Source organism: Tyto alba, unplaced genomic scaffold (assembly GCF_018691265.1).
Source record: "Tyto alba isolate M040663 unplaced genomic scaffold, T.alba_DEE_v4.0 Super-Scaffold_32, whole genome shotgun sequence".
NCBI lineage: Eukaryota > Metazoa > Chordata > Aves > Strigiformes > Tytonidae > Tyto > Tyto alba.
The window spans coordinates 3,252,858-3,279,859 of record NW_024881307.1 but is presented as its reverse complement, the minus strand read 5'-3'; the positions used below and the strand labels follow the sequence as shown (position 1 = coordinate 3,279,859).

Genomic DNA, 27,002 nt, shown 5'->3' with positions numbered 1-27,002 from the left:
TGGAGACAAAGCTGTTCCTGTGCTGGGTGACATCTCTCGTAAGCCGAGCTCCTTCGTTAAGCCTTGTCAGGTTTTGCTATCGAATATTGCTGCTTGGCAGCTCGTAAATGCAAGGTGCGCTGGAAACGCAGCGAAATGCATGGCGTTAAAAAGCGCAAGTGAAAGACTCTCGGATCATCTTGATGTTCTTGACCTCTCTGCCCCGGCTCCGGGCTGCTATATGCCGCCCGGCGCTCGGAGCAGACAATATCCCATTGATTGCCCGAGGAGCTCGTGCCGACGGAGAGGGTCGCGCCGATGCTCCGCTGCGTCGCCGGGCCCCGCTCCGCCCTTGGGAACGCCCGGCACAATGCACAGACTGTGCACGTCGGCACATCGTAGCACCAATACAATGTGGCTGGGGGCCTGGTGATCAGCAGCACAAAAAGGGTCTTATGGTGGTGGGGTACAGGCGTTCCTTTCTCAGGGCGATGAATGTCGTTGATTTATTCCCTTTTCTAGCCGGAAACAAAATGCCCTTTAAAAATAAAGCGAAAGAGCTGAACTGGCTGTGCCTTCGGTCTTGCATGGCCTTTTCCTTAGGGTGCCCTGGCCGTGCCGATAACCCCGGCTCACGCTGGCCCCGGGGAGAAAGGGAATTAGCACTTCATGTTTCTAACGAGCAAATTGGGAGCAAGAGCCCAGGCAGCCAGCATCCAGGCTGCTGCTGTCCCCTGCCGAAATTCCACCCGCTCCTCGCCAGAAGCCCCGGTTGGGTTTCGTCTGAGCTCTTTTCCCTGGAGAGCTCCCGGCATCGGCGTCACCCCCAAACCTCCCTCCTCCTCCCGGGAACCGCGTTAGCAGGCGGTAAAAGTGTGCGGGGTGGGAACGGGGCTCAAATAACAGCATAAACCCTCCTGGCCATGAAACATGAGCAAGGGCTCCGAGGGACTGGCTCCTGTCGGGGTCTCCATCATCCAGCTCAATCCTCAGGGTCATGCAGACACTTTCTTCTGCTCAGCACTGAGTTATTGTTTGGTCATGTTTTGGTTTTTTGTTGTTTTTGTTTTTTTTTTTTTTGATCTTTAGTACCATGTTATCTTTATATACGCCTCTTTCCAAAACCAGGGCCTATAAAATCCTCAAGCCATGTCGCCTCTCTTTGCCCGTTCTTCCCCAAGTAAGTATTTTTAGCTCTCGTAAACACAAGCCATTAAGCACTCCAGAGTGAAAAACAATTCTCTGGGGAGGCACCACTATAGGTGCAACACACATTCCTCTCCATCCAGAGACACTTAAAGCACAACCCAAAATTACACCCTTATTTTAGCCCCTCTGGCTTGATTCCGTGGCATCTACCAAATGCTATCTTTGCGTTTAGATAATAGAGGGGGAAAAAAGAAAGATTTATAAATTCTCCAGTTTGAAACTCAAGTGGAGATCTCCTTTGATTCAGCCTCACCCCTCTCCATGAGCTTTCCTACTGTCGCTGCCCGAGCTAGCACCAAAGTACATCTCTCCACTGTCTGATCCCAGCTTTGATCACAGAATCTCTGCAGTCTTCACCAAATTTCCCTAAAATTGCTGGAAAATTCACACACACACCCCTTTTTTTTTTTTTTTTTCCCTTAGTCAAAATGTTGACATTTGGGGAAATCTGAGCAGCCACAACATTTCTCTGTGTTTTGCTGGAGGCCAGCGCCCTGGTTTTATACAAATTGCACAAGGGACCACAAAGGAGATTATTAAATAAGTTGCCCACAAGGATCGTTCAGAGGAGCCCAGCGAGAAACGCCGTCCGGTTCCCAGGTCTCAGCGTTCGACCCAGATTGTGCAATGAGCGGGAGGGCTGGGATTACGCTGATGAGTGCAAGATGTCCCCAGGAAAAGGGACATCCAGAAAAAGCTGGAGGAAGCCAGCAGCGCCAGGAAAGGACACTGGGAAAGTGTTTGATGAGAGCAGATACAACGTTGGCTGGGATACAAGAGTCCTTTGAAGAAGCAAGGGGCTGAGGACGTGGCTTTGGGACAGAAAGTGGCTTTCTCTGGCTGGTTGGGGCTGGTTAATCTGTCCAGCTCCCACCTGTGGGACTCGGGGTGGCTTTGCAGAGCTGGACTCATCAGGACGATGTCTAGAGACGAGGGCTTAGTGGCACAGCTTAAATGGAGCGAGATCAGAGCTGGGCTCCCGTCCAAGGTTCAGGGCAAGACATAACTCTGAATTTCCCAAGCTACCCAAGCCTCCTGGGTTTGCAGCTTTGCAGCCTCCTGAGATCAGATTCCCATGATGGATTCTCAGCAGCAGAGATAGAAAGCTTCCCAAAAGGGCCCAAATCCCATCTGCTGAGCAGCCTCCTTCCCAGGCTATTTGCGGTATTTAGATTTCTGAGGAAAGCAGCGAACAAGGAGGAATTTCTCCCTACTTTGAGGCTCCTGTTTCCCTCCTCCCTGGGGAACCTCCCTTCTCCCTGCAGCGACTCAAGTCCAAGGCCAACCCATCCAACCGCCCGCGGTGGTGACTCTTCCCACCATCCTTCTGCCCCCAAAAGCCTCCTGCTGGGAAACCGTCCCCTCGCCATCAGGTACAACCAGACCCCTGCCTTTTTCCTCTGCCGGGCATTTAGAGGATTTGCCGGGATGTGATTCGCACAATTTAGGACAAGGCGCTTTTTTTTGAGCTCCCCTAATCTCCTAAACAGTTGCTGAAAGCCCAGGAGCATCCCAAGCTGTGGTTGCATGTCTAGAGGGTCTAATTAATATTTCTTTCCCTCCCACACCATCACTTTCACCTTTATAGGGGAATAGTGTCATCTCTGAGGATTTATGGGCTTTGCTTTCCAAAGGGAGAAGGATGCTGAGCACCTTTTCTAACCCGGCCCAAACAGCTGAGCCCTTGAGCGTCGTTGCCTTTCTCATCCACCTTCCCAACCTTGAGACAGGAGAGATCTCATCACCAGCTGGCGTAAATGGTGCTGACATCAACCAGGAACAACGTGCCTCTCCCTCCTTCACCAAAAAAAAAATACATATATCATCCACCTGCACCACTCGTTTTCCTCTCACCACTCCCTGGTTTATTTACCCCTCTGATTTAGGCGCTGCCGTAAGCCGTCCTTGTGCAGCAGCGGGCCACAGATCGGGTTTGCTGACCCTGAAATGAGGCGGTGTTGGGCTTGGGGGGAGATGTCAGCTTGCCCGGAGTCATAACAAAACCACACGCACTCATTTTCCTGTCAAATCGGCTTTAAACAAGCCCGATGCGAGTAAACATGGAAGCGCAGATTGCAAAGCCTGTACAAACACTCCCGGCTAACCGGTTTATACTCAGCAGATGTTAATGTTTAGCAGGCGAGGATGTGCCAAGAGGGGAAAGCAAAAAGTTGCCTTCCACAGCAGGCGAGGAGGGAAAGGTGATGTGGCTGCTGGAGCCGGCCCGTTTCGGTGGGCGAGACCCACGTGGCAGCGGGCGCTGGGATGCGGGAGGCAGCGGTGAGGCTTGGAGCATCCCCCAAATCCCTCTCAGATCCCTGGTACCTGCTGCCTGGCCCTGAACCAGCCCGGCACGCAACACAAATCACCTATGGGATGTGCTGGGATGGGTATCACCTTTGTAGGGCACGTTCCAGGGGTTTAGGGAGGGTTTGGTGGTCGGGGCCGGTTAGCATCCATAGGAGCCGAGCTGCGGCACGTGTAGGAAAGCAGCTGCAATCCTGAAATAATGTTATCTTAACAAATGGGTTTGTTATGGTTGTCGGCTTCCTTGAGGAGCATTTCTTAATCTAGAAAAGCAGCGGTCCCAACGCGGCAGGAAGCTTTTCATTATCGGCTCGGAGGAGTTCGGAGATGAGAGATTAGGGGAAATCCACTGCTCCGGGAAAGAAAAATACAGGATCTCTCTTCGGTCAGATGTGAAAATGCCTTGGAAATACTGGCTGCATCCAGACGTGAACTCAGGTGGCCCAAACCCGTGATGGGGGTGACCAGATGTGGGCTATGAGCAGCTGCCAGTGTTGTTTTAAGCAGAGAAAATCTAACAGAAAGTGGAGAAAGGAGGATCTCCATACCTGTGACAGCTCTGCTCCTCCTGTTTCCTCATTTCGCCACATCCTTTGCATTATTTTTCATGATATTTTGGGAAAACCCCAAACATTTCTACTTGGAGAAGCACAATATTGGCTCGTTGTATAGATAACATAGGGCAGCCCTGTTTCCAGCATGAACACCGCAGCCACAACCAGGACCTGCAGCCTGGATGGGAAGAGACGGTGTAGGAGTCTCAGAGCATCTTGGGGTGCACCCACCAGCTTGATATTTTGTCCCATTTGGGAGAAATAAAGTGGGGTTTGTTTTGGGGTTTTTTTTTTTTTTTTTTGTACAGCAGGATCTATAGTTTTTTTAAGAGGCACCCACAGAAATTGATCTTGGGCAAAGAGGCAAAGCAGCAGACTGAAGGACTGCATGGGTCAAGAGAGGAGTTTTATGTATCCCCTGCAGCCAGTTCGACTCTAATCCAGCAAAGCAATGTGATTTCTTGCAAATACCCATTTGTCTAGTGCAAAACGCCTTACATATCTCCTCCTCGCCCTTGGCTCGTGGTCCGAACCCGAGCCCTACCACAGCTCCAGTGGGTTTGGAGCCTGTCCCGCAGGAACAGCCATGGCTTGAGCACAGATTTGAGCAAGAGCTCGATTGCTTCTAGCTTCAGAGGTCGTTTGGCACAACACCCGCCAGCCACGGGAGGAGAGAAAGTGTATATATATATATATGAGTGAAAGTATATATATATATATATATTTGAGGGATGAAAAAACTGTCTGAAGAAGCCTAAGAGATGCATAAAAGCATGGAGGAGTGGAAACAGCAGCATGTGGGAAGCAGAACCAGAAGGTCCCACCCCAAGGGGGTTTCACCGTAATCCAAGCAGACGTAGGCACTGAAATACCTCGCTGCTGCTCCCTAAAGGATTTGTCCCCCGAAGATTTGGACTTGCTACCCGGAATAAGGAGGATTTAGGGACTTTTACCTCGATGTCTGTGCTTGCATCTGCCGCCCAGCACCAGCAAAGCCCCCCAGCCCCGTCTGTCTGTCCCACCGTGTTGTTTGGTTTATGGACATTTTCAGGCCCTACGCTCCGCGCCACGAGGGGAATGTTGTCGGGCCTTTTTATCTCCTTCCCACTCAAGTTTTATCAGTTATTTATTTATTTGGGTTTATTGCTTTCCTTGTTCCTTTTGTCATTTCATTTACTCAATCCCCAAGGCTGCTGAAGTGAGGCACCAAAAAAAGCAAATATAGGACAAATAATTATTATTTGCATGTTCTATGGAACAAGCCAAGAAAGAGACTCCAGGGAGAGGGTGGGATTCGCCTCTGTTTGTTTCTTCAGAGGCAGTATTAAAAAGGAAAAATGTGAAAAGGCGGGTGGAAGAGTTAACCCTTGCCGGAGCCATGTCTCCGCACCATGGAGGGGGCTGAGAGCTCCCAGCAGCGGGGAGGAGAAGGAGGATGAATCAGAAACAGGTTCCCTGGTGCTTTTGGCTTCCCACCAGCAGAAACAATGCAGAAATAAAATGCAAGAGGAATCCCTGGCAGCGAGGAAAGAAAAGCTGTGCCGTCTGGTACCCAGGGCAAAGCAAAGGACAGGGTTCTTTTTTTCCCACATAAACTCACCACTCCCCCCCACCAAAAAAAAAAAAAAAAAAACCAAACAACAAAACTATCCACCTCCCTCATGGCATTTTTAGGAAGGAATTCCAGCCAGATTTGGTGAATAATTTCCAGACCTGGGCATGGAGGCGAGGGGGTCTTGTGTGGTACGCGCCGGGATGAGCGCCCGGGTGCGTGGGATGCTCAGCATCGCCCCGGGGGCCTGGGAGCCCCGGCACCGTCCCCTGGGGTGGCTCAGAAGAAAACATTTGGATGCCCATCCCTTTGTACCAACTCACCGGCTTTGTGACGGGAGCTAATTTTATTTCTGTTTTTCTTTGCTAAAAGGAAACAAAAACATTGACGCCCCCGCACACACACGCGACGTGCTAATTGCAGTAGTCTTTTCTTTTTCAGGTCCAAATAGGAAACATCGGCCACGACTGGAAAACCACCTCAGCTGAGAGCTCCCAGCAAGCCTTCGGCTGGAACAAAATCCCCGAAGGCTTTCTAATTGCGTCCGCATTGGGGATGGGAGGGAGGAAGGAAGGAGAGAGGGAAACAAGGGAGGAAGGAGAGAGGGAAACAAGGGAGGAAGGAGGGAAACAAGGGAGGAAGGAAGGAAGGAAGGAGAGAGGGAAACAAGGGAGGAAGGAGGGAAACAAGGGAGGAAGGAGGGAAACAAGGGAGGAAACAAGGAAGGAAACAAGGAAACAAGGAAACAAGGAAGGAAGGAAGGAAACAAGGAAGGAAGGAAACAAGGAAACAAGGAAGGAAGGAAACAAGGAAACAAGGAAGGAAGGAAGGAAACAAGGAAACAAGGAAGGAAGGAAGGAAACAAGGAAACAAGGAAACAAGGAAACAAGGAAGGAAGGAAGGAAACAAGGAAACAAGGAAACAAGGAAGGAAACAAGGAAACAAGGAAACAAGGAAACAAGGAAGGAAGGAAGGAAACAAGGAAGGAAGGAAGGAAACAAGGAAACAAGGAAGGAAGGAAACAAGGAAGGAAGGAAACAAGGAAGGAAAGAAGGAAACAAGGAAGGAAGGAAAGAAGGAAAGAAGGAAAGAAGGAAAGAAGGAAAGAAGGAAAGAAGGAAAGAAGGAAAGAAGGAAACAAGGAAGGGAGGGAGGGAGGGAGGGAGGGAGGGAGGGAGGGAGGGAGGGAGGGAGGGAGGGAGGGAGGGAGGGAGTTATGCAGAATCATTCATACTGGAGATGGACTTTTCTTTAAATGAAAAGCAGGTTAAATGCTTTAAAATGACGTGCTTCACATTTTCTTCAAGGTGTCAGATCCTTGCTCTTGAGGAGATGCTCCTAAGGAGTGGAAGGAGCATACACGTTGTCTCTGTTCACTTCCCTTTCTCCTCCACAAAAGCAGAAAACCAAGTAAGTTTAAAAGCAATTGAACCAAAGATTTCCTTTTCAAAAAGGTACACATTTCAACCTGTTTTATACAACCACACTGTGAACACATAAAAGTGATTTTCCTTCCCTCCCCATCACCTTTTGGCAGCCGTGTTTTACCTGCCCCTCTGGGATGGCGTAGCACAGCAGGCACAAACTCGTGGAGGGTCTCCGGCTGCTCTGCGATGCTCCGGGGATGAGGAGAAGCCAAAAAAACCCGGGATTCAGGTGGGATAACAGCTGCTTTGCATTAGCATCTCCCTCTTGAGGGTTCCCTTGTTTTTATTCTTTCTCCTTGTTTCCTTTTCTCTCCGCTCACTCCTTTTTCTCCTGCCTTTGGGAGAAAAAATCTCCCTGTCTTTCAGTGCCCGTTTTCCTCTGTGTTTGTTTTTCCACGTAATATATCCTCACCTCCAAAGTAAGTGCTGAAGCCGGGGGGTTAATGGGCAACTTGGGAAAACTATGATCAAGGCCATACCTTGCCGCAGCCATCCTGTGTGACCCCAAGCAAGACCCCTAAGCCCAGGTTTCACCTCCCCCTAAATCCTGGAGGTATCTAAAGATGGATGAAGACGTGGCCTTTAGTCTCTCTAATTTCACTTAACATCTAGCAGGGGGATATTGGTTTTTTTTCCCAAACTCCCTGGGATTTTTTAAGATGCCTAGATAGACCAGGCTTAAGTAGACTCAGTCTACTCTTTACTCGTCTCGCTGCACCTTTCCCCTCCATCCCTTGGCCAGATGGCCTTCCCCTACCTCTCACGCCTGTGTTTCTATAGCATATGGGGCTGCTTCTGGACAACACATGTCATCAAGAACACAGAAAGCCTTAATTAGCTCTGTCATGATGATGTGGTCCCTATAGTGACCATAATTTGGGGAGCATGTGTTTCTGTTACCCGGGGCCTCCGTGCAGCACTTTGAAAATATTCTGAAAAATATAGAGTTGCAAAAAAGGCTAAAGCAGTATATTAGCAAAAAAAAAAAAAAAAAAAAAAAACAAAAACACAACAACAAAAAACTGAAACAAACTAACAAAAAAACCCCAAACCCTGTTCTGTGACATGGGGAGGGATATATTTAGGATATTTTCTCAGCTCGGTACACCCCAAAGGCTTTGATTTAGCCTCGGTGTAAACTTCCAGCATGTGTGAAGTTGCTTTGCTTACAGGCTATACTGAGCAGGGAGGTGCTGAAGTGCCTGCTCAAAATTAAGAACATTCTTAAGGGCTAAGAAAAATGTGCAGTATTTAAGCATGGATAGCAATTAAGCACCGTAACGTGGCCCTGAGTGCCTTGGTGGCTCCGGGACAGAGCGTTTTGGTTAGCCAGCTCCGGCCATGCCCGATGCTTCGGCCACCTGAAAATGTCTCAGACTCTCTGTTGAATCCCTGCGGTCTCTACGTTTGATTTCAGAGCAAAAAGCGGCTCTTATTGCAAATAATTACCCTTACTCCTCGGTTACGTATGGCGTTGTTCCTTCCACGACTCCAAAACATTTTTCCTTGAGGGCTTATATTTCCAGAGCTGTCAATCCAACACCTCTCACCAGTGCTAAATTCATTTACAAGGTGGAGAAGGGCGGACGGGAAAAAAAATGCTTTAAAAAATAAATAATCAAGCCACATTAAATAACCATTTGGGAGACCATCCGCCTCCCAGGCTTGCTTGGCTGAACTTGATATTAATTAGGCTAAATCCAAACGCAGCACCTTCCCCAGGAGTCGGCTGGAAAGATCTCACCGCTCACCCCATGGCTGCAATTTCCAAAGGCTTTACCTAGTTAAGGATTATAATCCTTAACAGCTGCCTGATTTACTCAGCTCATTCCCTCGGAGATGCTGACGCGGTCCTCGGCCGACAAACGCCGTCTTTTTCCTTCTGCCATCACTTCTTCGAGGATTATGCGTTTATAGGAGTGAAAGCGTGTGATGGAGACCACCAAAAAGGTAAAATCATGCTCCTGACACCAGTCGATAAGGAGGTGGGAGTTTGCTTGCCATAAATCCGTGAGCTCTGCTTGCCAGATTAGAGTTGGCCGGACAAATTTGGCACTGACCGCATTATATAATTAGAAAAAAATACTTTTTAAAAAAAAAAAAACAAAAAAACAAAACCAACACAAAACAGCAGAAATGCTTGTGGGAATGTGTCAGTTTGCTGGCTGGGAAGGACAACGGGGTGAAGTTTAGTCTGCTGCAAGTAACCAGCAAGGGTCAGCATCACCGGGGGGTTGGCATCCCTCCCCAGCCGGTCCCGCAGCGGTGCTGGAGCTCGTCTCCATCACCCGCCTGCAGAAAAGCTGCCCGGGCTTTCTGCGAGCGCCTGACCCGGGTTTAGGATCAATGACACATCCTCAGAGCCACCGGAGTGGGGAAAAAGGCCTTTTCTGCTTGGAGAGCAGGATTTTTCCTGCCAGGTTTGGGGAGGGGAGGGGGGACCGGCCGTAGCCAGCACAGCCTGCGCTCTGCGATCGGCTTCACGGCAGAAAGCGGGGAGAGGGGCCGGGGTCTCTTGTCCCTGCTCCACATTAGAATTTAATTTTAGCTCCGGTGAACATCCCTGCTTTCCCTGGGCAGCACAGGGCACGGCCGAGCACTGCGCTGCCCTTCCCAGTTTATCTCACCCCTCCGGAAAGGATTTCTGCAGGACATGTGTTATCAATTAGGTCCATTTGTTCAACTTACGTCTGGTTTTGCTTTTGTCTCCTGGCAAACCCTAATAATAATAATAGTAATAATAACAATCATAATAGCAATACTAATAGCAAGGCAGCATCCCAACCTCAGGGATTGGACCTGCAGACACGTTGAAGAGCACCGGACCAGAAAGACAGACGAGGCAGAAGCTCTGCCCTCATCCTCAATGGTTTCTCTCCCTGACATTACACTTCAGGTAATATTTTTTCAACGTTTTTGGGTTTCAGCTTCAGACAAATGGAAACAGGCAGCTTTGCAGGCAGTCCCAGATGCAGGATCGAGTTTTATGTTTCATAAAGGCATTCGCTGCCCAAGCCATCTTCAATCCTCGGGCTCAGCCGGGGACGGGTTTGGAGCGAAGCACGCGGTGGTTTGGCTGGAGCAGCACAGGACCCTCGTTCTCAGCAAATCCCCTTGGGTATTAAATCATTTGGAGAGTTTAGCACTTGCTATAGGTGGTGCCACGAGAGCTTAAGAGGCTGGAGATCTCGATGTCCCATCATGAACACCAGCCATGCCTTGTGCTACTATGCCATGGGGGTAGATTCAGTTTTCCTGCTATTTTTACTGCTTAGGATGTAAGAAAAGCTGTACTGGGTCAGAGCAGAGGTCTGTCTAATCCAGCATCTTTCTCCAAAGGTGGCCAAAAGCAGGTGCCTGGGGAAGTGTACAAGAAAAGGGCAAAGAAATTGGATGGGAGGCTAAAACAACCGGGAGAACTGAACTGATTTGTTCTAGAAGAGCACTTGAGTCAGCCTTTCTTTTTTTTGGTAGGGTTTATTTTTGGTAGGGACTTGGGGTGGGTTTGGTTTTTTTTTTTTTTTTAGGTTTTTATTTCTTTTACACAAAACCCCACAGTGCCAAAGCCAGGGAACGGGAAAATGAAATGATACCAGAGGGGCATTTCCTAAATACTCCCCGTGCTTCTCCCAGGGTGTAAATAACTCCTGGGAGCCTGTGGCTTTGCCCTTTGCCAGTGAGACATTTTCTGGGAGCTTGATGGAGACTCCTGGGCATGGCTCCGTGGCTTAAGGGGATGAGTCTTATGTCCATCAGTCTGCCACCTTCAACTCCCTGGCTGTTTTCGACCCCCTTCTAACCACATCAAAACTGAAATTTCAAAGCTACAGGTTTCCTTCACATTTGGCGGAGCTGGAGGAGGCAGGTGAAGATGTATCAGTGTCCCCTGAAAGGAAAAGCAGCCAGCTCAGCCTTTTATTAGCCATCAGAGAATCCAAAGAAGGCAAATGCACAGGGAAGGGAAGCAAAGCACAAAATCTTTCAGTGTCATAAAACCGGGAAGCCTGAGAGCCGTCGGCGGCAGCGTCTCAGGACGCTGGGGAAAGCTTCCCCCCCCTTCCCCCTGGATACAGCACACGATGCTCCGCGTCATTTCTCTTGCCCCAGGAGCCTATTCCTGCGGCTTCAGGCTTCGCAGGGACACGGGGCATCACTCCTGTCACCCTCCTGGTGCCAGGGTCGGCCCCGCTAAGTCACCGCCGGTTTTCCCGCGGCGAAGCGCCCTGAGCAAGGAGACGACTCGGCTGACCACCAGCCTTCCCTTTGGGCGGGTGTTTCTGGCATCGGTGCTCGTTTCTTCCACCCTTACCAGGTAAATACACGGGGGTTGTGTAGTTTTTAGCCTCCCTCAGTGATTTTTAAGGGCACCTGGTTAGAAGCGTGGCCGTCACCTGGTGCTACAGGCACTGGTTTTAGCTTCGGTCTCTGCTCCTGAACTCGAGGGGGAAACTATGGCACAGGGTATAGCACCAGCTGGAAATCTCCCGCTCTGTTCCTAATAAAGCCGTTTGCAGCTGGAGCCTTTGCAGCATGGGATATATTTGGGCTGCACCTGAACTTTCTTGTGGGGAGAGGCGCAGGAGATCAAGCCTTTATTTCCCTGTAGGAGCCAGCAAGGGGGAAGGTGCTCGGTCAGGTTTGTCGTGTTTGTTTCTTTATGGGAATGAAAAGGAGAGCGAGCATGCCCCCCAGTAAAGCACATTAAATTTGCCAAGTCACTGCAACATAGCAGGGAAAAAAAATCGCATTTGCTGGGGGAAATAAAATACCAGGCAATCTGTCCCTGGTGAGAGCTGGAGGGAGTGACATCAGGCATCCCTGAGCTGACGTGTCCCGTTAAAAGGAAGGGGTTTATCTCACGGTTGGCCCTGATGTAACGGGGAAAGAGGGCTCTGACTCAGGGAGGGTGTGCTGGGAATTGGCAGGAGGAACGGGCGCTGTTTTCCGGGCACCCAGCAACCCCACAGCCGCCTCGGGTCGGCTCAGCTGTGAGGTTAACCTCGCTTTTCCTGGACCATCCGAAGGTGAAGTGACTGAGGCTTTGGCCGCATACGGAGCGGATGACTCCGGAATAGCACGTCGGGAAGGGATGGTCCCGGACAATGGTATGTGCAGACACAGTTGTTCCAGGATATGAGAGCGCTGTTCCAGTTTGCATTAATCTGTTTAACTCTATATTGCTGTTTTCCTGACCAGAAAATTTCAGGCTAAAGCAAACCAGCCTTGTGCATTTAACATCCCGGCGCAGGCGAGCCCTGGGGCTTGCAGGGACTCATCTACCACCGGGCTCCTTCAGGCTGGGGTTTGGGTTTTTTTGCCAATAGCAAATCCTGTAGCAGAAGCAAGTCAGAATAAACCTGTTAGCCTTTCAAAGGTTTGGGTTTTTTTCCCTTCAGTTAATGAGTTGAGGCTTCAAAGAGACCGGGGTCCCAATAAGACAAGAAACGCTCTACAGCAACCAACTAAATGACATCCCCCAGGGAACCAGGTGTAACTTTAAATACAGTTTTATTTCAGGTTTGCTATTGACGCACAAACAGCAGAGATTGATGTTTAGTATACATGGTATACACAAAGCAGCCAGTACGATCGGCATCTCCGTCCTTTTGCTGCACACTCGGCAAAAGAACCGCACACAGAGAAATCCCTCCCGCCCCATCCTTCCTCTCCCCGTGAAACAAGGGTGACGATTTCTCGGTGGCTTGGAAACCATCTCTTGGATGGCAAGACACAAAAGGGCAGCTCCTCGGAGCTCTGTCCCCAAACGAAAGCACGGCGGGCTTGGCGACGCAGGAAAACCCTCCAAAAATGGATGATACGTTCATGGGAATGGAGACCTGGAAGGGATTTCCTAGAACATTAAATCCCGTTCCCTGCTGTGCAGAACAACCACAACATCTGCTCCTGGCTCTGTCGAGCCGTGTGGAGACCCAAAATATTGTTGTGTTCAAAAAGGCATTACATAAATCCAGGGGAGGATGGGTCTGCAAACATTGTCACGAGGAGTTTGCTCAGCTGGTGGAAAGGTCCAGCAAGGAAACCCTTGCGCTACCGGTGCCCTGTTTCTTGGGATCTTTCTCGCCTTGCCCACAGCTGGAGACCTTTCCGAGCAGACCAAAGGAGATTCCACGTTATACCTGCGAGGGACCGAGCAAGCAAGGTAGGCTCCAAACTTCTAACTGCTGAGACAGCATCTTCTGCCTACCCATAATCTGGGTATCGCCCCCATAGTCCCTTTCTGCTGATCCCAATAACGACGTAGCTCGACCCAGAGACTCTGGCTTGCTCACAGGCCCAGCTAATTAATTAAGAGGCACCTTCATCAGTGGAAAAGCAAAAAGTGAAACGGTCCCTGATGGTTTGATCTGAGCAAGAGACCTAAAACGATGCATTAAATGGTCGTTAGGGAGAGGGGGGTGCGTGAGGTAAGACAGCCTCCCGTCACCACGGGCACGATGCTACATAACTGGCAGAGGTAAATAAACCCTTGCAGAGAACCCTGGAGGGGGAAACTGGTTGTAGATGCTCTGCAGCAGCGAGAGGTTCACCAGCCCCTCTTCCCCCCCGTGTGCCTGAACCCCGCTGAGCCCCTTTCCCCCATGAAAGCCCGAGACCCACATTTATTTTCTGCTCCTGCAGCTCAAAAGCGATGCCGGGAAGTCTCCCCAGCCCTGCTAGAGGTCAGCTCAGGTTATCTCAGGGAGGCTTAAGGCAGAGGAAAAATAACCCAAGCTGGCCCGAAGGTCGGAGGCCAGAGGGTGGTGGGATGTCTGGGCACGGCTTACTGGTCCCATTAAGCAGGGAGCACCATTTCCAGAGCGGAGTCAAGTACCGGCGACTGGCGGGGTTGCGTCTGACCCCGTACGGCACCGTGTCGTGGCACTACAGTACAGTTGCTTGTTGCTTTTTGGGGATGACAGCTCAGATCTCAGGTCCTTTCAGCCCTGAAAAACTTCAGGCGGGCGGTTTACGACCTGCCCTGGACCGGGGTGTAAAGGAGCACCCAGCTACGCACTGGGTGCTCGCACAGCCCCATCCCGAAGCACCATAGGAAAACCTCAGCCAGGTGAGAAAGCCCACTGGGAATAACGCCGTCCCCGCTACGCACGGTTTACATGCACGGCGGGGGAGGAAGGAGGTTAAAAAAAAAAATACAGAGTTAAGCACCATAAAAATCTACACTGGTCAGGTCATAAACATGAGGAGAAAACGAAAATAAAGCCACCACCTTCCAGCCTGGACCAGGGACGCTGCTGGGGCTCTCCGGACCGCCCGGGGTTCAAAACCATCGCCAGCGAGCCCTGGAGGCATCAGTCCCAGCACCTCGTCGCACAGCTGGACGGTGTAATTCGCCCTCGTTGCATTGGTAAATCCTTTTGGTCCCATTTCGCATGAGTGTTGGTGGAGTCCGGGGAGGGGGGAGGTAGGCTTGGCCCTGGGAAAACGAGGGAGGCTTCCACTGTGCAATTTAGGGGCATCTCCCTGCCCTGTGCTCGGATCCACCCCGGGCAGCGCTCCTCCTCCCGGCTCCCAGGAGGGTCTCCGCGTCTTTCGGCAGCTTCGAGGTAGACGTTCTTTCCCGCTCTGTCTCCGAGCGACCTGGTCGGTAAAAGCCCTCTCTCCCAGGCGTGTGGGGTGTGCGTGCTCCGTCCCCACACCCAGGTCCTTTTTTTTTTTCTCATTTTTTTTCTGTTTTTTTCCTTTTTTTTTTTTTTTTCCCCCCCCCCCCCCCGTTTGCTATGTGCTATGGACACTTCCCCCTCTCCCAACCCCTGGCTGCTGCTCGACTGCATCCAGCCAGCGGAACACCATGCCCTTCTTCCTCACAGACACCCCTTGACCCGCTCAGCACGGCCTCAAGGTGCAAAAATCCAGCTCCTGTGGCTTCCTCCGAAAATTGCAACTCTCCCGGGGCAGCAGGCGCCCGGATGGGACCGAGCACTTCAGCGCCCGTCTCTTGAAGCCCCGACCGCAGCTCTTGGAGCAGGGTGACCAAGGTCCAGCTTCCCAGGCCGGGCAGGGCTCCCCGCACAGCCGGACATCGGCCGGGCGCTGCGCCGCGTCGCACTCGGCGGCCGGTTGGCCGTAGGAATCGCGACAAGCCACCGCCCGCTTCTGCAGCCCATCGCCGCAGGTGACGGAGCAAGCCTCCCAGCCGCCCGCCGCCCACTTGTAGGAGGGCCGTTTGTAGCTCGGTCTCCCACCGTCCAAGCGGTTGGACAGGCTGAGGACGCTGTTGTTGAGGTCCGGTGGGGTCTTGCCCTCCTTCTTGTAGGAGGACTTGTCCTCCTTGCTCTCCTTGGGGAGGTAGAAGGAGTAGCGTACCCGAGGAGGGGTCATCTTCCCCACAGAGAGCACCTCCAAAGTCAGGGGTTCCTGGATGGGCTTGAAGGCTTGGAGGCTCTCGACGGCCGTGCCGGTGCCGCTGTACCGCAGGACGCTGCCCTTCACCATCAGGTCCCTCTCCACGGCCGAGACGATGAAGTGGCCGTTCAGCAGGTACTTGCCCTGCCCGTTCTTCAGCGCCAGGTAGTTGTCGTCGCTGATCAGCCCTTTGTAGCCCCGCTGCCTGATGTCGATGTTGGAGGCGCCCGCGGGGATGACCACCACGAAGTTGTAGCCGTGCCTGGAAGAGAAGAGCGGGCAGGGCAGGCCATCAGGCAGGGAAGGGGGGGGGGGGGGCAGCCCGCTACGACGTGGCCTCAGCCCGAAAGCTCTGCAGCTACAGCCCTGAGATCTTCCCACCCCTACAGTTATCTCCTCCTTCCCGTGAAGGTCATTTTGAATCTCCTCCCTGCGCTGAGTTTCATGTAGGCTGAGGTCACCCAGATATGGGAAGATGCTTCGGCTCCTCTGGCTCAACAGTAGGGCTGTGCTGGAGATAACGCCATCAGCAGAGGCTGATAGAACATTAAATATGTCCTGCTTCTCCTTCAGAGCCAGCCCAGGTCTCCACACAGTGATGTACACTAGCAACAGGACTTGCTCGGGGTGGACTTGGCTCCCATCACCACCGCCACCACTTTCCTGCATCCACCCCAAAAAGCAAAGCTGGGAGAGGGGGAAGCACGCGCCAGCGCCAAACACTTACATGGGTTTGGTGAACAAGCCCGAGACCTTCTTGCAGCTCTTGTTGTCTCCTCCGCAGACGCTGCACTTGTCAAACTTCTTCTTGGAGCCCAGCTTCCCGTCGCAGCCCGCTTTGATGCATTTACCCTGGACGCAGACCGAGGTGGAGTCTGGGGAGCAAGGGGTGCCGTCCACAACCTGCACGTGGGCGAGCAAAACAAGCTGCTGCATTTCCCTCTGCCACCCCACAAACCGCCCCCCGACCCCCCCAGCCTCAGCCATCCAACTTGGGACTATCCCAACCCAGCAGATGAGTCCTGAGGAGACACTAGCGGGCACTTTGCTCGCCATCTGCTTTGCAGCCAGGCTTTTTAGGGTCTCGGAGAAGAGGTGTATGGGATTATATCCCTTTTCTTCTCCATCTACATCCTTGTCTGCCCTTTCTGTTGCATCGGTGCAACGGGAACGGGCTGCACTGGGGACACAGCTAACACCACCCCGCTCAGTCCCATGTCTGGCCGCCCGCCCTGTCCGGCACACGCATCGTTCCCCCAGCACCGTCATTATTATCCTCTATTTCAGGACTATGGGCATGTCCCAGAGGAGCCTTTACAAACCCAGATGACCCTCCACAGACCAACTCCAGCCCTGAAATAAGCGGACACATACAGGCTGTTTCATGCCAGCTTGGTGGATTCCCCTCCTCTACAACCTCATCTAACACCAGACAAGGAAAAATCATTCATTTCCAGGCACGCTGGGCTCATCCAACAGCCCAGGTGCTGATGCCCAGGGGTCTCTCACCAACCTTGGGTGCCAGCACGTAGAAGTAGCCGGTGCCGTTAGCCCGGCAGATGAGCTTGCATTTATCCCGGGGCGAGACGCCAGAGTATTTGGGGACCCAGGAGACAGAGGCAGTGAGGCGGTTGGTGCTGTGGCTGTAGCCGTTGAAAGCCTCACACTGCTCCTCGCGGAAGCTTTTCCCTGGCACTGGAAAAAAAAAAAAAAAAAAAAAAGAGGATGAGCAATGGGATTGGGGACCAGCCTGGACCTCCCGGCTCCGATTTGATGGGGTTTTGATAATTCATGAGCCCGACCACGAGCAGGCGGCGCTGCGACCCCTTACCTGCAGCAGAGCAGGGCTCCAGGTTGCAGGAGCGGTACTTGACGCGGATGCCCTCGCAGTAGGAGCCCCCGTTGGCAGGCACCGGGTCGGTGCACTCCCTCTTGGCCAGCTGCACCCCGCCGCCGCACGTCCGCGAGCACGGCCCGTAGGGCGCCCACTTCGCCCAGCCGCCGTCCACCTGCGGGGATGCGGTGGGATGAGCCGCTGCATCCCCGCCTCGGCCTCCAGCTCCACCACGAGCCAGGGATCTCCAGCCTCAGAGCCATCCCCTCGCAAGCAAAACTTCTGCCGGGTGCCCCCACGCCCGCCCGGGTGGAGCAGAGCAGCAACATCCCTCCTCAAGAAATACGCAATATCCGAGGGATCTCCACCTCTTTTCACACCGGTGTCCCCCACCACCGGGTCCCCAGCACAAAGAGGTGGGGGATTGCTCAGCCAGCACCCCTGTGAAAACTCAGGGTGATGCCGCGGGATGTTTTTTTTTTTTTGGGGGGGGGGCGGGGGCTCACAACACAGGTACTCACCCTGTACTTACTGATGTTATGCCTCTCAACGCAGGCACCCTTCAGGCAGAATCGCCCCTCGCCGCAGCCGGTGCCGTCAGCCCAGGGGAAGTGCCGGGTCTGGCAGACGATCTGCCCCCGCGCTTTGCCCGTGCACCAGAGCTTGGCGCAATATTGCATGTACGGGCAGGGCTTGGAGCCCACCCCGAAAGCCAGCTCGCACTGCTGGTTCAGGCTGTAGCTCGTCCCCGGCAGGTCTTCGGGCAGCGGGATGGGTTTGGCAGGTTGGTCCAGCAAGCAGTCTCCTGCGGGAACGGGGATAAGGCGGGGGGGGGGGGTCTACCGTGTCCTCGAGGAGTTGTCGGGAGCAGTGTGGGGAGGGAGAGCATGGCTGCGGGGAGGTGAGGGTGGCTGCCGGTCGTTTGGCCAAAATTATCTCAGGCACAGGCCACCAGCAGGACAAGGTGCTGCCCCAGGGGTGCCCTCGGGGTCAGCTGCACCCCAGCCCCGTGTGACTCCATCTCTTGGTGACACTGGGCAGAGCCCGGCCAGCAGCATCAGGGCAGGGGACACTCCGGCACTGGGGAATCTCATCCAGTGCAGAAACACCACCTACCCCCCCACGTCCTCCTCAGAGAGGGGAGGAGAGTTGCTCTACAGCCCATCAGCCTCTCCCAGCGACCAGCCCCAGGGACGGATCCTGCTCCCACGGGGCAGGGACACGGGGAATAGGGGTGAGGGGCACGGGAGGGCTCACCGTGGCCGCTGTCGAGGAAGTCGGTGATGATGGCAGCGCTGCAGGCTGACCAGGGGTTGGCACGGTCGATCTGGATGAGGGTGGGGGACATCATGTGGTTGGTCTTCAGCCGGCCAAAGACCTCCTCGCAGGCCTTCACGTTGTCGTGGGGCATGTTGAAGACATGGCCTGGGAGGGGGGCAAAAGGGGAGGGGGGGGGGCCAATGTGAATAACCCCGCTTGGCACGCAGGGTAGGGCCCCCGCAGCTTCTTGCAGTGGGGGGAAACTGAGGCACGGAGTGGGGCAGACCCTTGCAAGGATTGCAAAGAGATGCCTGGGGAGGGACAGTGCTTGTGCATGGCCTGGCTCAGACCACAGCCAGGCCTGGGAGCTTGCAGGACCAGCCCAGGCATCCCAGTTCCCGTGGAACGCACACAGGAAAGGAAGGACAAGGGGAATTGCAAAGAGAAGGAGACTTCAGCGCTCGCCCCGCTCCCTCCTCCTCCTCCTCCTCCCCCCGCCGGGCACCGCAAGACATCTCCGGAGGTAGGTGTGCCCTCCGCCTCTTCTTTCAGAATCCTGAATCCTGGAAACCCAGCCAAGGTAGCAACCCCAACAGCAAAGCCTTTTGCTTTCTCAACAGCTCTTTCCCACCCGGCTCGGGGAGGGTTTTGTGCCCCAAGGTGGAGTTTCCCCATCACCGGATCCCAGTTATTGTCTGATCTTCCGGAGGATGAAAACAGGGGTTATTTTGAACCTCGCCAGCTCCTGGCATTCCTCCCGGGAGGAAGAGGAGAGCGGGAAGCCTTACCCAGCTCGTGGGCGGTGGTGAAAGCCGAGGGCAGCCCGTCGTCCTCGATGACGGAGCAGCTGCGCTTGGGGTCACACATGGTGCCCACGTCCGCCATCCCCAGCGTGTCGCAAGTGGTGGCACCGCACAGGTCCTGCGAGGCAGGGAGGGGCGAGGGGTTAGTCCCGAGGCCAGCACGGCTATCACGGTTCCCCAGTCCCACCCTGCCCCTGGCACCCGTGATCCCAGGCTGCTGGGGGGTCGGGGGGCAGCCCAAAAGGGCTGGGGACCCGCGCTGGGCTGCGGCGGCGGCAGGAAACCTCGCCCTGCCCCAGGCCAGGCCGCGGCGCTGCGTTTGCATTTAACCCTGGCACCGGGGATGCTTTTTGTGCATAGCATCCTCCCGTGCCTCCGGTGACGGCTTTTCCCACCCGAATGGCTCCTCCGGCCAGGGTGGATGATGGTTTTGGCACGGAGGAGTCAGCGGGAGCTCAAAGACCGGACCCAGGCGGGCGGATGGGAAGTCACCTGGCCTTGGGCTCACAGCTGGCCCACTCCTCAACCTCATTTCTCAACTTCTTCCGAGGAATGAGAAGCCCCTGAGGCGGGTCCTGAGCTTCCCGAGGATGTGCTCCTGCCTCTCCAAGAGCAGCCATCTCCCGAGAAGCAACCAAGCCCAAGACTGAAGGAGGAACCAGCCCAGTTTTCCATCCCCAACACAAGGACTGCTGGACCCCACGTAGAAGCCGCCAGGACAGAGGACAGGAAAGGTCCCGCTGTAGGTGGATCTGCCCTTCTTTGGGATCCAAAGGTGCTTGTGCAAATAAAAAGTCCCTGTTGAAGAGGCACCGCTGCTGCAGCCTGGCAATAGCCTTGTCCTTGGGTGCCCCCTTCCCCTGCTGGGGTCTGTCGGTGGCTTGGGAGGGTTGGAGCATCGTCCCCGTCCCCCGGTGCTGTCCCAGCCGGGCTGGGAGCTGCAGGGGGAGGCCACGCAGGGGGCAGGGAGCTGCTTTTCCACATGAAAAGAAAACGTAAGGGACTCGCCGGGCGCTCCCAGGCTATAAATAAGCGTGATTCATGCTCAGCACTCGGCCAGCCAAAGCGCCTGGGTTGCTCGAAATCTCGCATGAGCGGCTCTGCCAACATTTCCAGCGAGGTTTCCAAGCTGAAGGCATTCCCACGCAGGCAGGTTCAGCCGTGGGTAAGTAACAGTCCCGATGACTTCAGAGAGCCCCAGCCAGGGCTGAGATGGCTTTAACAGGAGAGCTGTGGCTACGAAGTCTGGAGGCCCAGGCAAGTCTGTGATCTCTGGAGAGGCGAGGCGGAGAAACGCCTGGGTCTGGGCCGGCGAGGTGGAAAAACTTGTCGTGCAACTGGGTTCAGCGCTCCGCTCCGCAACAGTTTTCCTGGTCGGCTGGGACCCCACTACATCCCTGATCCCACCGCGCATCGATGCCAGCCAGGACAAGCAGGAGGCAACCTCCCAACCCCGGTGCCTAAATGGGGCTGGCAAGCCCCAGCGCAGGGTCCCCCATCCCAAAATGCCACCGAGAGCCTGTTCCATCACCACGCTGAGCTAACTCAGGGAGGCAGCTTGCCCAACCCCCCCCCCCCGCCCGTGCTCTCCCCTGCAGCCCCCACCGCCGGGGGTTTGGAGGGGTGAAGGTGGGATGACCCGGCGTCACGGGGAAGAGGCTCCCCGCTCGCTGCTTTGCGAAGAGTTGCCGTTTCCTCGCTGGCGCGGCGAGCTTTTGGCTCCCGGCCCAACACCTGCACTGACACACTGACCCACTTCTCCCTCTGAACCTCGCCTGCCGGCTGAGGGGAACACGGGGTGTTCCCTAAACCCCCCCCCCTCCCTCCCCCCCCCAGCCTCCTACGGGCAGCCCGCTTCAAAAGGCTGGGCGGCATCTCTGGGTTCTACTGAGGGGTCCTGCCCCCCCTCCAAACACCTCTTCCAGCCGTGCCGGGGGTCCAGCCTGCTCAGGAGGGGAGGCAATGAAAGGATGGAGCTACGGAGGGGAGGTTTAAGGTGGGAAAGTGGCGTGCAAAGAGCCAGCTCTGCCTTTGCACGGGGCGCTCACCGTCACCGATCTCCCCCGCTGCCAGCCCAAGTACAGGGAGCTGCAAGCACCCTGCTAGATACACCACCCTGCCAGCCTGGCCTCCGTCTGTGGGCGCTTCCAAGGCTTTTCTTCATCCCCCTTGGGAACTTCTTGAGATGTTCTGCAGGTCAGTTGGGGGGGATCCGTATCACTAGTGCATTAATTCACCTACTAGGAGACTCGGCGCTCTCCCTACCGTGGAGGCTTCCCATGTCTGGCCAAAACAACCCCCAAAAATCTGAGTTTTGAGCTACAGAGCGTGGGTTTCCAAATCCCCCTGCAGCATCTGCTGCACGCTAGGCTGCAGCCAAATGTTCCTTGGTGCAAGGTCCCTTCCCCCGGTTTTACAGCAGGCCGAAGATGTGCAGCAAACCTTTGCTGGTGGGACGTGAAGGTTCGGGACGGGTGGGAAAGCACGGCCGAGCCCTTCGCCGTGGTGTGCGACGTTATTTCCAAGAGGCAGGAGTGCAGCTGAAGGCTGGATGCTCCGCAGGACCCTCCAACAAGCACCGGGAAGGTGAAGGTCCCGTGGTGGTGGTTGCTGACAGATCTGCACCCACCAACTGAGGGGGATCGAGCTCCCCAAAGGCAAATCCACAGTTCAGCACAACCAACGCCGGGAGGGAGCAAAGCCGAGCAGGAGAGGGACAGCCCCATTCATCAGCAACTTGTTGACACGACTGGAAACTGCCTATCAAGCGGGCTTGAGATGAAAATTAAGTCGGGGGCTTATGTAACAGCTTTTTGGCAGGGAGATAATCTTCGGGGTGTCAGGGGACCACAGATGGATGCACTCAAGGAAGGCAGATGTCTCCTCGATGGTGTGCCTTTGCACCGAGCTTGCCTTGGGATTTCAGGAATGGATGGTTTAGCAATGTGTAAAAAATGCAGCCCGGCCATGCTCCGCAGCTTTCAAATCGCTGGGACTGAATCTGTCCCACGTGTGGCTCCGGTGACTTGGGGGGGGGGGGGGACAAGGAGGACGGGCGGGACGAGGTCTCACACGTCCTGCACAGCATCGTTCCCGCTCCAGGCCATCATCAGCCCGCGCTGACCCCAGGCTAGGGGCAGCTGAACGGAGCTGGATGTTAGATCCTTCCCACCCACGAGTGCTGGACCTGGAAAGATGTTTTGGGAATGGCGTCGCTGCTGCTGAGGGGAGTTTCCGACCTGTCCTTAATCCAAAAACATCTGCGCAGGGATGAGGGAAGGGGAAAACGCACGTTGCTCTTTGCTGGCAAAGCCTGCTGCTGTCAGGGTAAAAGGTGAGCGTCCCCTTCAAACTGGGCTCATCCTTCTCCCCTCCCATTATTAATTTAGGGCTGCACAGGCACCGCACCGACAGCAACGCTGAGGCAGGACCGCAGGGAAGAGGAGAAGCATTTGGGGGGGGGGGGGGGCGGGGGAGGTTCTGGGAGCCGGTGTCACCGCTTCGGTGTCACCCAGTTTATCAAGGTGGGAGGATGGAGAGCTCGTCCTGGCGCAGCGATCCCCCCGCAAAGCCCTGGCCAAAGGCGAGCAAAAAGCAGCTCGGCAAAGCCCCTCTCCCACCGCAGGGGTGCAGCCAGCCCACGGCAGCCGTGGGGGGAGACTCTCACCTCTCCCCACCCACCCCCACCCCCCCAAAAAAGGGCTGCAAGCTCTGGCTGGATCTCCAGTGCTTTTCTTCCAGCCTTGAACTGGGTCCCCGTGGAGCAGCCAGCGCGGGGAGGAGAGGTTCAGGTTCTCAGGAGGACCTCGTTCATGAGTCAGAGGAAGCGGGGAGAGGTTTCGGGTTTGTTTTTTCTTTTTAATTTTTTCTTGGCAGGTTGGCACGGCTAGCTCTGCCCAGCCAGGGAGGGGGAAGCGGGGCCACGCTCCTCCTTTTCTGGGCTCGGACCCCGCGTTTCGGGGTGGCGGCTGCTGCGAACCAGAGCTGCCGAGCGCTGGCTGCCAGGAGGCAGGGGATGGAGCGGCGGGTTTTTGCCCGTGGGGACAACCTGCCCTTTGGCCTCGCTCACCCCCCCTGGCAGGGCTTTCTCCAGGCTGCTGGCCAAAACCTGCCCCGAGGACAGCAAGGGGGGCTTGCTCCACACCTCTGCTCCCCCCACCCCGGCATCTGAGGGTGGAGGGTCCCTTGGGAAAGGGGGATCGGCCACAGGTGCCGCCTCCTCCGGTGTGCCCCTTAGCAGGGTTCCTTGAAAGGGGAGACAGCCCCCACCGGGTCACAATCCCCCCCCCTCCCCGCACCCACCTGCTTGGTGAAGAGGATGGCGGTGTCCCAGTACTCGGGGTGCTTGTCGCTGACCTTGTTCCACTTCTTCTGCCAGGCGCAGAAGTTGCGGAGGGTGAGGGCGGCGTTGCCGGTGACCTTGGGCCCCTTGTCGTCCTGCCCGATGAGGAGGAACTTGACCACGGAGATCTGGATGGGGTTACGGATGCTGGGGTGCTTGTAGAGGCGGGCGGCCGTGGCCATCAGGGTCAGCAGGTAGTGCTGGAGGTCGTCCCCGTGGAACTTCACCATCGACTCGTCGGCCACCACCAAGGTCTCCACGTAACGGGGGACCGAGGCAAAGCGTTTGGCCCGACCCCCTTTCCCCCCCCCACGCCCCCGGTACTTGTCCAGAGCCTGCAGCACCCCGGGGGTGAGCCCGGAGCCCACGGCGCAGCGGGATGCTCCGGCCCCGACGGGGCGGGCGGGGCTGCGGCGCTGCAGGCGGTGGGCTCCTCCGGCAGCCCCCCCCGCCAGCGGGCTGATGATATACTCGGCTCCCCGGTAGCCGAAAGCCCCCCGGAGCCCCCCGCAAAGGCTGAGGGCGGCGAAAGACTCCCGGTCGGCGTTGACATCCCCCGAATAAAAGCAGTGGCGGAGGCCGGGGAGGGGGCGGGCGGCGCCGGGCGCGACCCCCAGGTAGTGGGCGGCGAAGGCGGGGGCGATGAAATGGGCGTCGGGGGAGAGGTGGAGGTAGAAATCCTCCCCGAAAGCCGAGAGCTGGAAAACCACGGCTTGCCCTCCCCGGGGGGGCTCGGCGGGGCCCCGCCTGAAGTAAGAGCGCCCGTTGATGTCGGGGTCCAGGCGGAGGGGGGTCACCACCTCGGTGTCCGCCGGGGCCCCCCCCGAGGGCAGGCTCAGCCCCGGGGCGCCCAGCAACAGCAGCGGCAGCAGCGGCAGCATCGTCCCGGCGGGCTCACGCCGGCGGCATCGAGGTTTGTTTTGGTTTGTTTCGTTTTTTTTTTGGGGGGGGGGAGGGGGGGACGGGGAAGAAAGCAGGACCCGGCCCCCCCCCTTCCTCCCTCCCTCCTCCTCCTCCTCCTCTTCCCCAAACTCGGCTGGAGGGGAGCGGAGCGGCCGTGCGAGCCGCCTGCCCCGCCGCTACCTGCCTTGTGGGGCGCATCGGGTTTATATACGGCGGGACCGGGGAGGAGGGAGGTGGGAGGTGGGGGGGAAACGGGGAAGGGGGGGGGGGGGGTGAAAAGGAGGGGGAGCGGGGCGCGGCTTGGCCCCGCCGCAGCCACTCCGGTGCGGGGGGCCGGGAACGGCGGAGCGGGGCCGGGAGAACCCGCGCTCCGCCCGGGGAGGGGCGGGGGGTGTGGGATGGGGGGGGGAGGACCCTCTTCGTTTGTATGATTAAACCGGAGAGGGGGGACCCTGCAGCTTCCCCCCAGGGATACCCCAGTCTGCCGGGCTCCCTCCTGACTGTGCGCAGCGAAGGGGCAGGATGAAACCCCCCGGGGGGGGGGGGGGGGGGCTGTGGTTGGGGTAGGGGGTGAAGGTGAAAGGTCCTCTGCGCTGGTATTGAGGTTCGGTAGAGTGGGGGGGGGGGGGGAGGGGGGGTTCAGCTCTCGGAATTCCTCGGGAAGGTATTAATATATTTTTCACAGCCCAGGTGAGTCCAGCCCCCGGCTGTTTCCCTCCACACACCTTCAGTCCCACCACCCCAGTGAAACACCACCCTGACAGCCTCACCTCCCGTGCCTCCCTTCAGGGGTACCCCAGTGCTCTTCCCCCCCCAAAGGACCTCGGTGCACCCCTCGCTCCCCAGCCCCCTTCAGCCGCTCCAACCGTGGGGCAAAGGGGCAATTTCCAGCCTCCCTGCATCCCCAGGGCCACTGAAGGGAGCACTGGGTACATGGTCATACCCATAATGTCCCCTCCTCTGTACCTCGGGACACACCATACGGAGCATATGGGAATTTCCCAAAGTGTTTGGGATCAGGGAGGATGCTGGGGCAGCTGATGTTATTGGGAGGTAGGAAGATCTCATCGTGGGTGGGATTTTTGTAGAGCGGGACAGCTGAAAGGAGAGAGATGAAGAGTCCCCAGTAATCATCTGTGGCTGAAGAATAGATTTATTGACAGCAATAAACACCCTGACATCGGGATGGGCTGCCTAATGGGTCTTTCCCCCCTGCAGCAGCTCTTGTTTCCACACAAGCTGGGTTGGGACCGGGAGGGAAGGATGGATGTTTCAGTAATGCTCCCAAGCCACCACTGGGCACCCAAATCCTGCACGTCCTACAGCCCATGCTCCTTCCCAGCACTCCAGGATGGTTTAATGGTATGGTTAAGTCCTTCTCATAGACAAGCTGGTTTTGATGTGATTTCAAGCTTCAGCGAAGGCGACAAGCACAGCGTAAGAATTTGTGCATATATGAAATAAATGCCAAGGCTGTTGCTTAAGACGCAGAGCCCACAGCCTGCAGCCTGGCTTGTTCTGGTGCCAGCGCTTCCCCATGCTCAGTCGTGTGCCTTGCAGCTGAACTTGTGACCCAAAATAATCATCTGACTGCCCTGGGCTCAGTGAATCAGGGATTTTGTCTGCTGGCCAAAGTGCAATGTGTCCGGGGATGGCGATAGAACCGCAAAGAGAAAATAGGCAGCACAGGGAGTGGAGAAGGACACAACCTTGAGCATCTCGAGGTGCCGGGAGGGAACTTTGCCTTCCCACAGCACTGCCCTGTTCCACAGGACGAGTTTATCCCGGAGACCGTAGCAGCATCCAGGGTGGCACGTGGTCCTGGAGGTGCCACCTTACAGCAGCTGCACCCAGCTCTGGGCTGAGCTCGTGGCTCCCAGGGGCATTTGGGGAGTGAAGCTTCTTGTTGAAGCTGTGTCGGGTTCCTGAGCGGGACGGGGAGGCTGTTGTGCTTCCTCCTGTTCCCACCTCGGCTCTATTTGCTCTTTGTGGCTTCATGTTTAAAGACAGTAAATTCTCATTCCCTTCGCACGTGACAGGCGGGCAGCAGCGCTTGCACCGTCTCAGGAGGCATTTGGTGTCCAGCACTGGGGAAAGACGCAGCAGAAGACCCCGCAGATGGACACAGAGGCTGAGCTGCAAGTTGCTCAGGGGATCCCTGCCCTGCACAGGAGGAGCAGATGGGAAAGGGAGCAGAAAAAAAGTCCCTATGTGCACCGTGAGAGCATCCTGGCTCCAGGTACCCCAGCCCAGAGGTCATCAGGCCAAGGTTAGTCATTGCTGCCCCAGGAGCTCCTGCCCCTCCGTCTTCTCCAGCGGCAGAGGATGAGTCAAACCGAACTGGCAGGACTTTGCCTCCAGCCTGGAGAACATCTGATTGCCTCCTGATGGGAAAAGGCAGGCAGAAAATGCCCGTGTTTTGGCTCAGCCTGAGCTGAGACCCGCTCCATCCCGCCAGACTCTGGGGT

General features: G+C 55.8%; 1 protein-coding gene and 1 long non-coding RNA gene across 2 annotated transcripts; one reads left to right on the top strand and one right to left on the bottom strand.

Moving 5' to 3' along the window:
* The first annotated feature begins 7,173 nt into the window (after positions 1-7,173).
* LOC122154117 lies at positions 7,174-9,118 on the top strand. Its single transcript, XR_006166041.1, has 2 exons — positions 7,174-7,257; positions 8,836-9,118. It is a non-coding gene; the product is annotated as an uncharacterized LOC122154117 (long non-coding RNA).
* A 5,661-nt stretch (positions 9,119-14,779) lies between these two features.
* On the bottom strand, positions 14,780-24,698 carry ADAMTS15 (ADAM metallopeptidase with thrombospondin type 1 motif 15). The gene is made up of 8 exons (XM_042800683.1): positions 23,592-24,698; positions 19,275-19,407; positions 18,484-18,651; positions 17,748-18,031; positions 17,224-17,401; positions 16,906-17,087; positions 16,120-16,295; positions 14,780-15,654 (listed from the first exon to the last, which is right to left on the bottom strand). The coding sequence occupies exons 1-8, from the start codon at positions 24,510-24,512 to the stop codon at positions 14,874-14,876; spliced, it is 2,823 nt and encodes a 940-aa protein (XP_042656617.1). The 5' UTR covers positions 24,513-24,698; the 3' UTR covers positions 14,780-14,873.
* Positions 24,699-27,002: the final 2,304 nt, after the last annotated feature.

What these genes read in the sequence shown, in the direction of transcription:
- ADAMTS15 (XM_042800683.1), bottom strand. Translation starts at nt 24,512, where the DNA reads ATGCTGCCGCTGCTGCCGCTGCTGTTGCTGGGCGCCCCGGGGCTGAGC. An exon ending in CCATCCTCTTCACCAAGCAG is followed by an intron (nt 19,408 to 23,591) that starts GTGGGTGCGGGG and finishes CCTGCCTCGCAG; the next exon opens with GACCTGTGCGGTGCCACCAC. An exon ending in GGAGCCCTGCTCTGCTGCAG is followed by an intron (nt 17,088 to 17,223) that starts GTAAGGGGTCGC and finishes TTTTTTTTCCAG; the next exon opens with TGCCAGGGAAAAGCTTCCGC.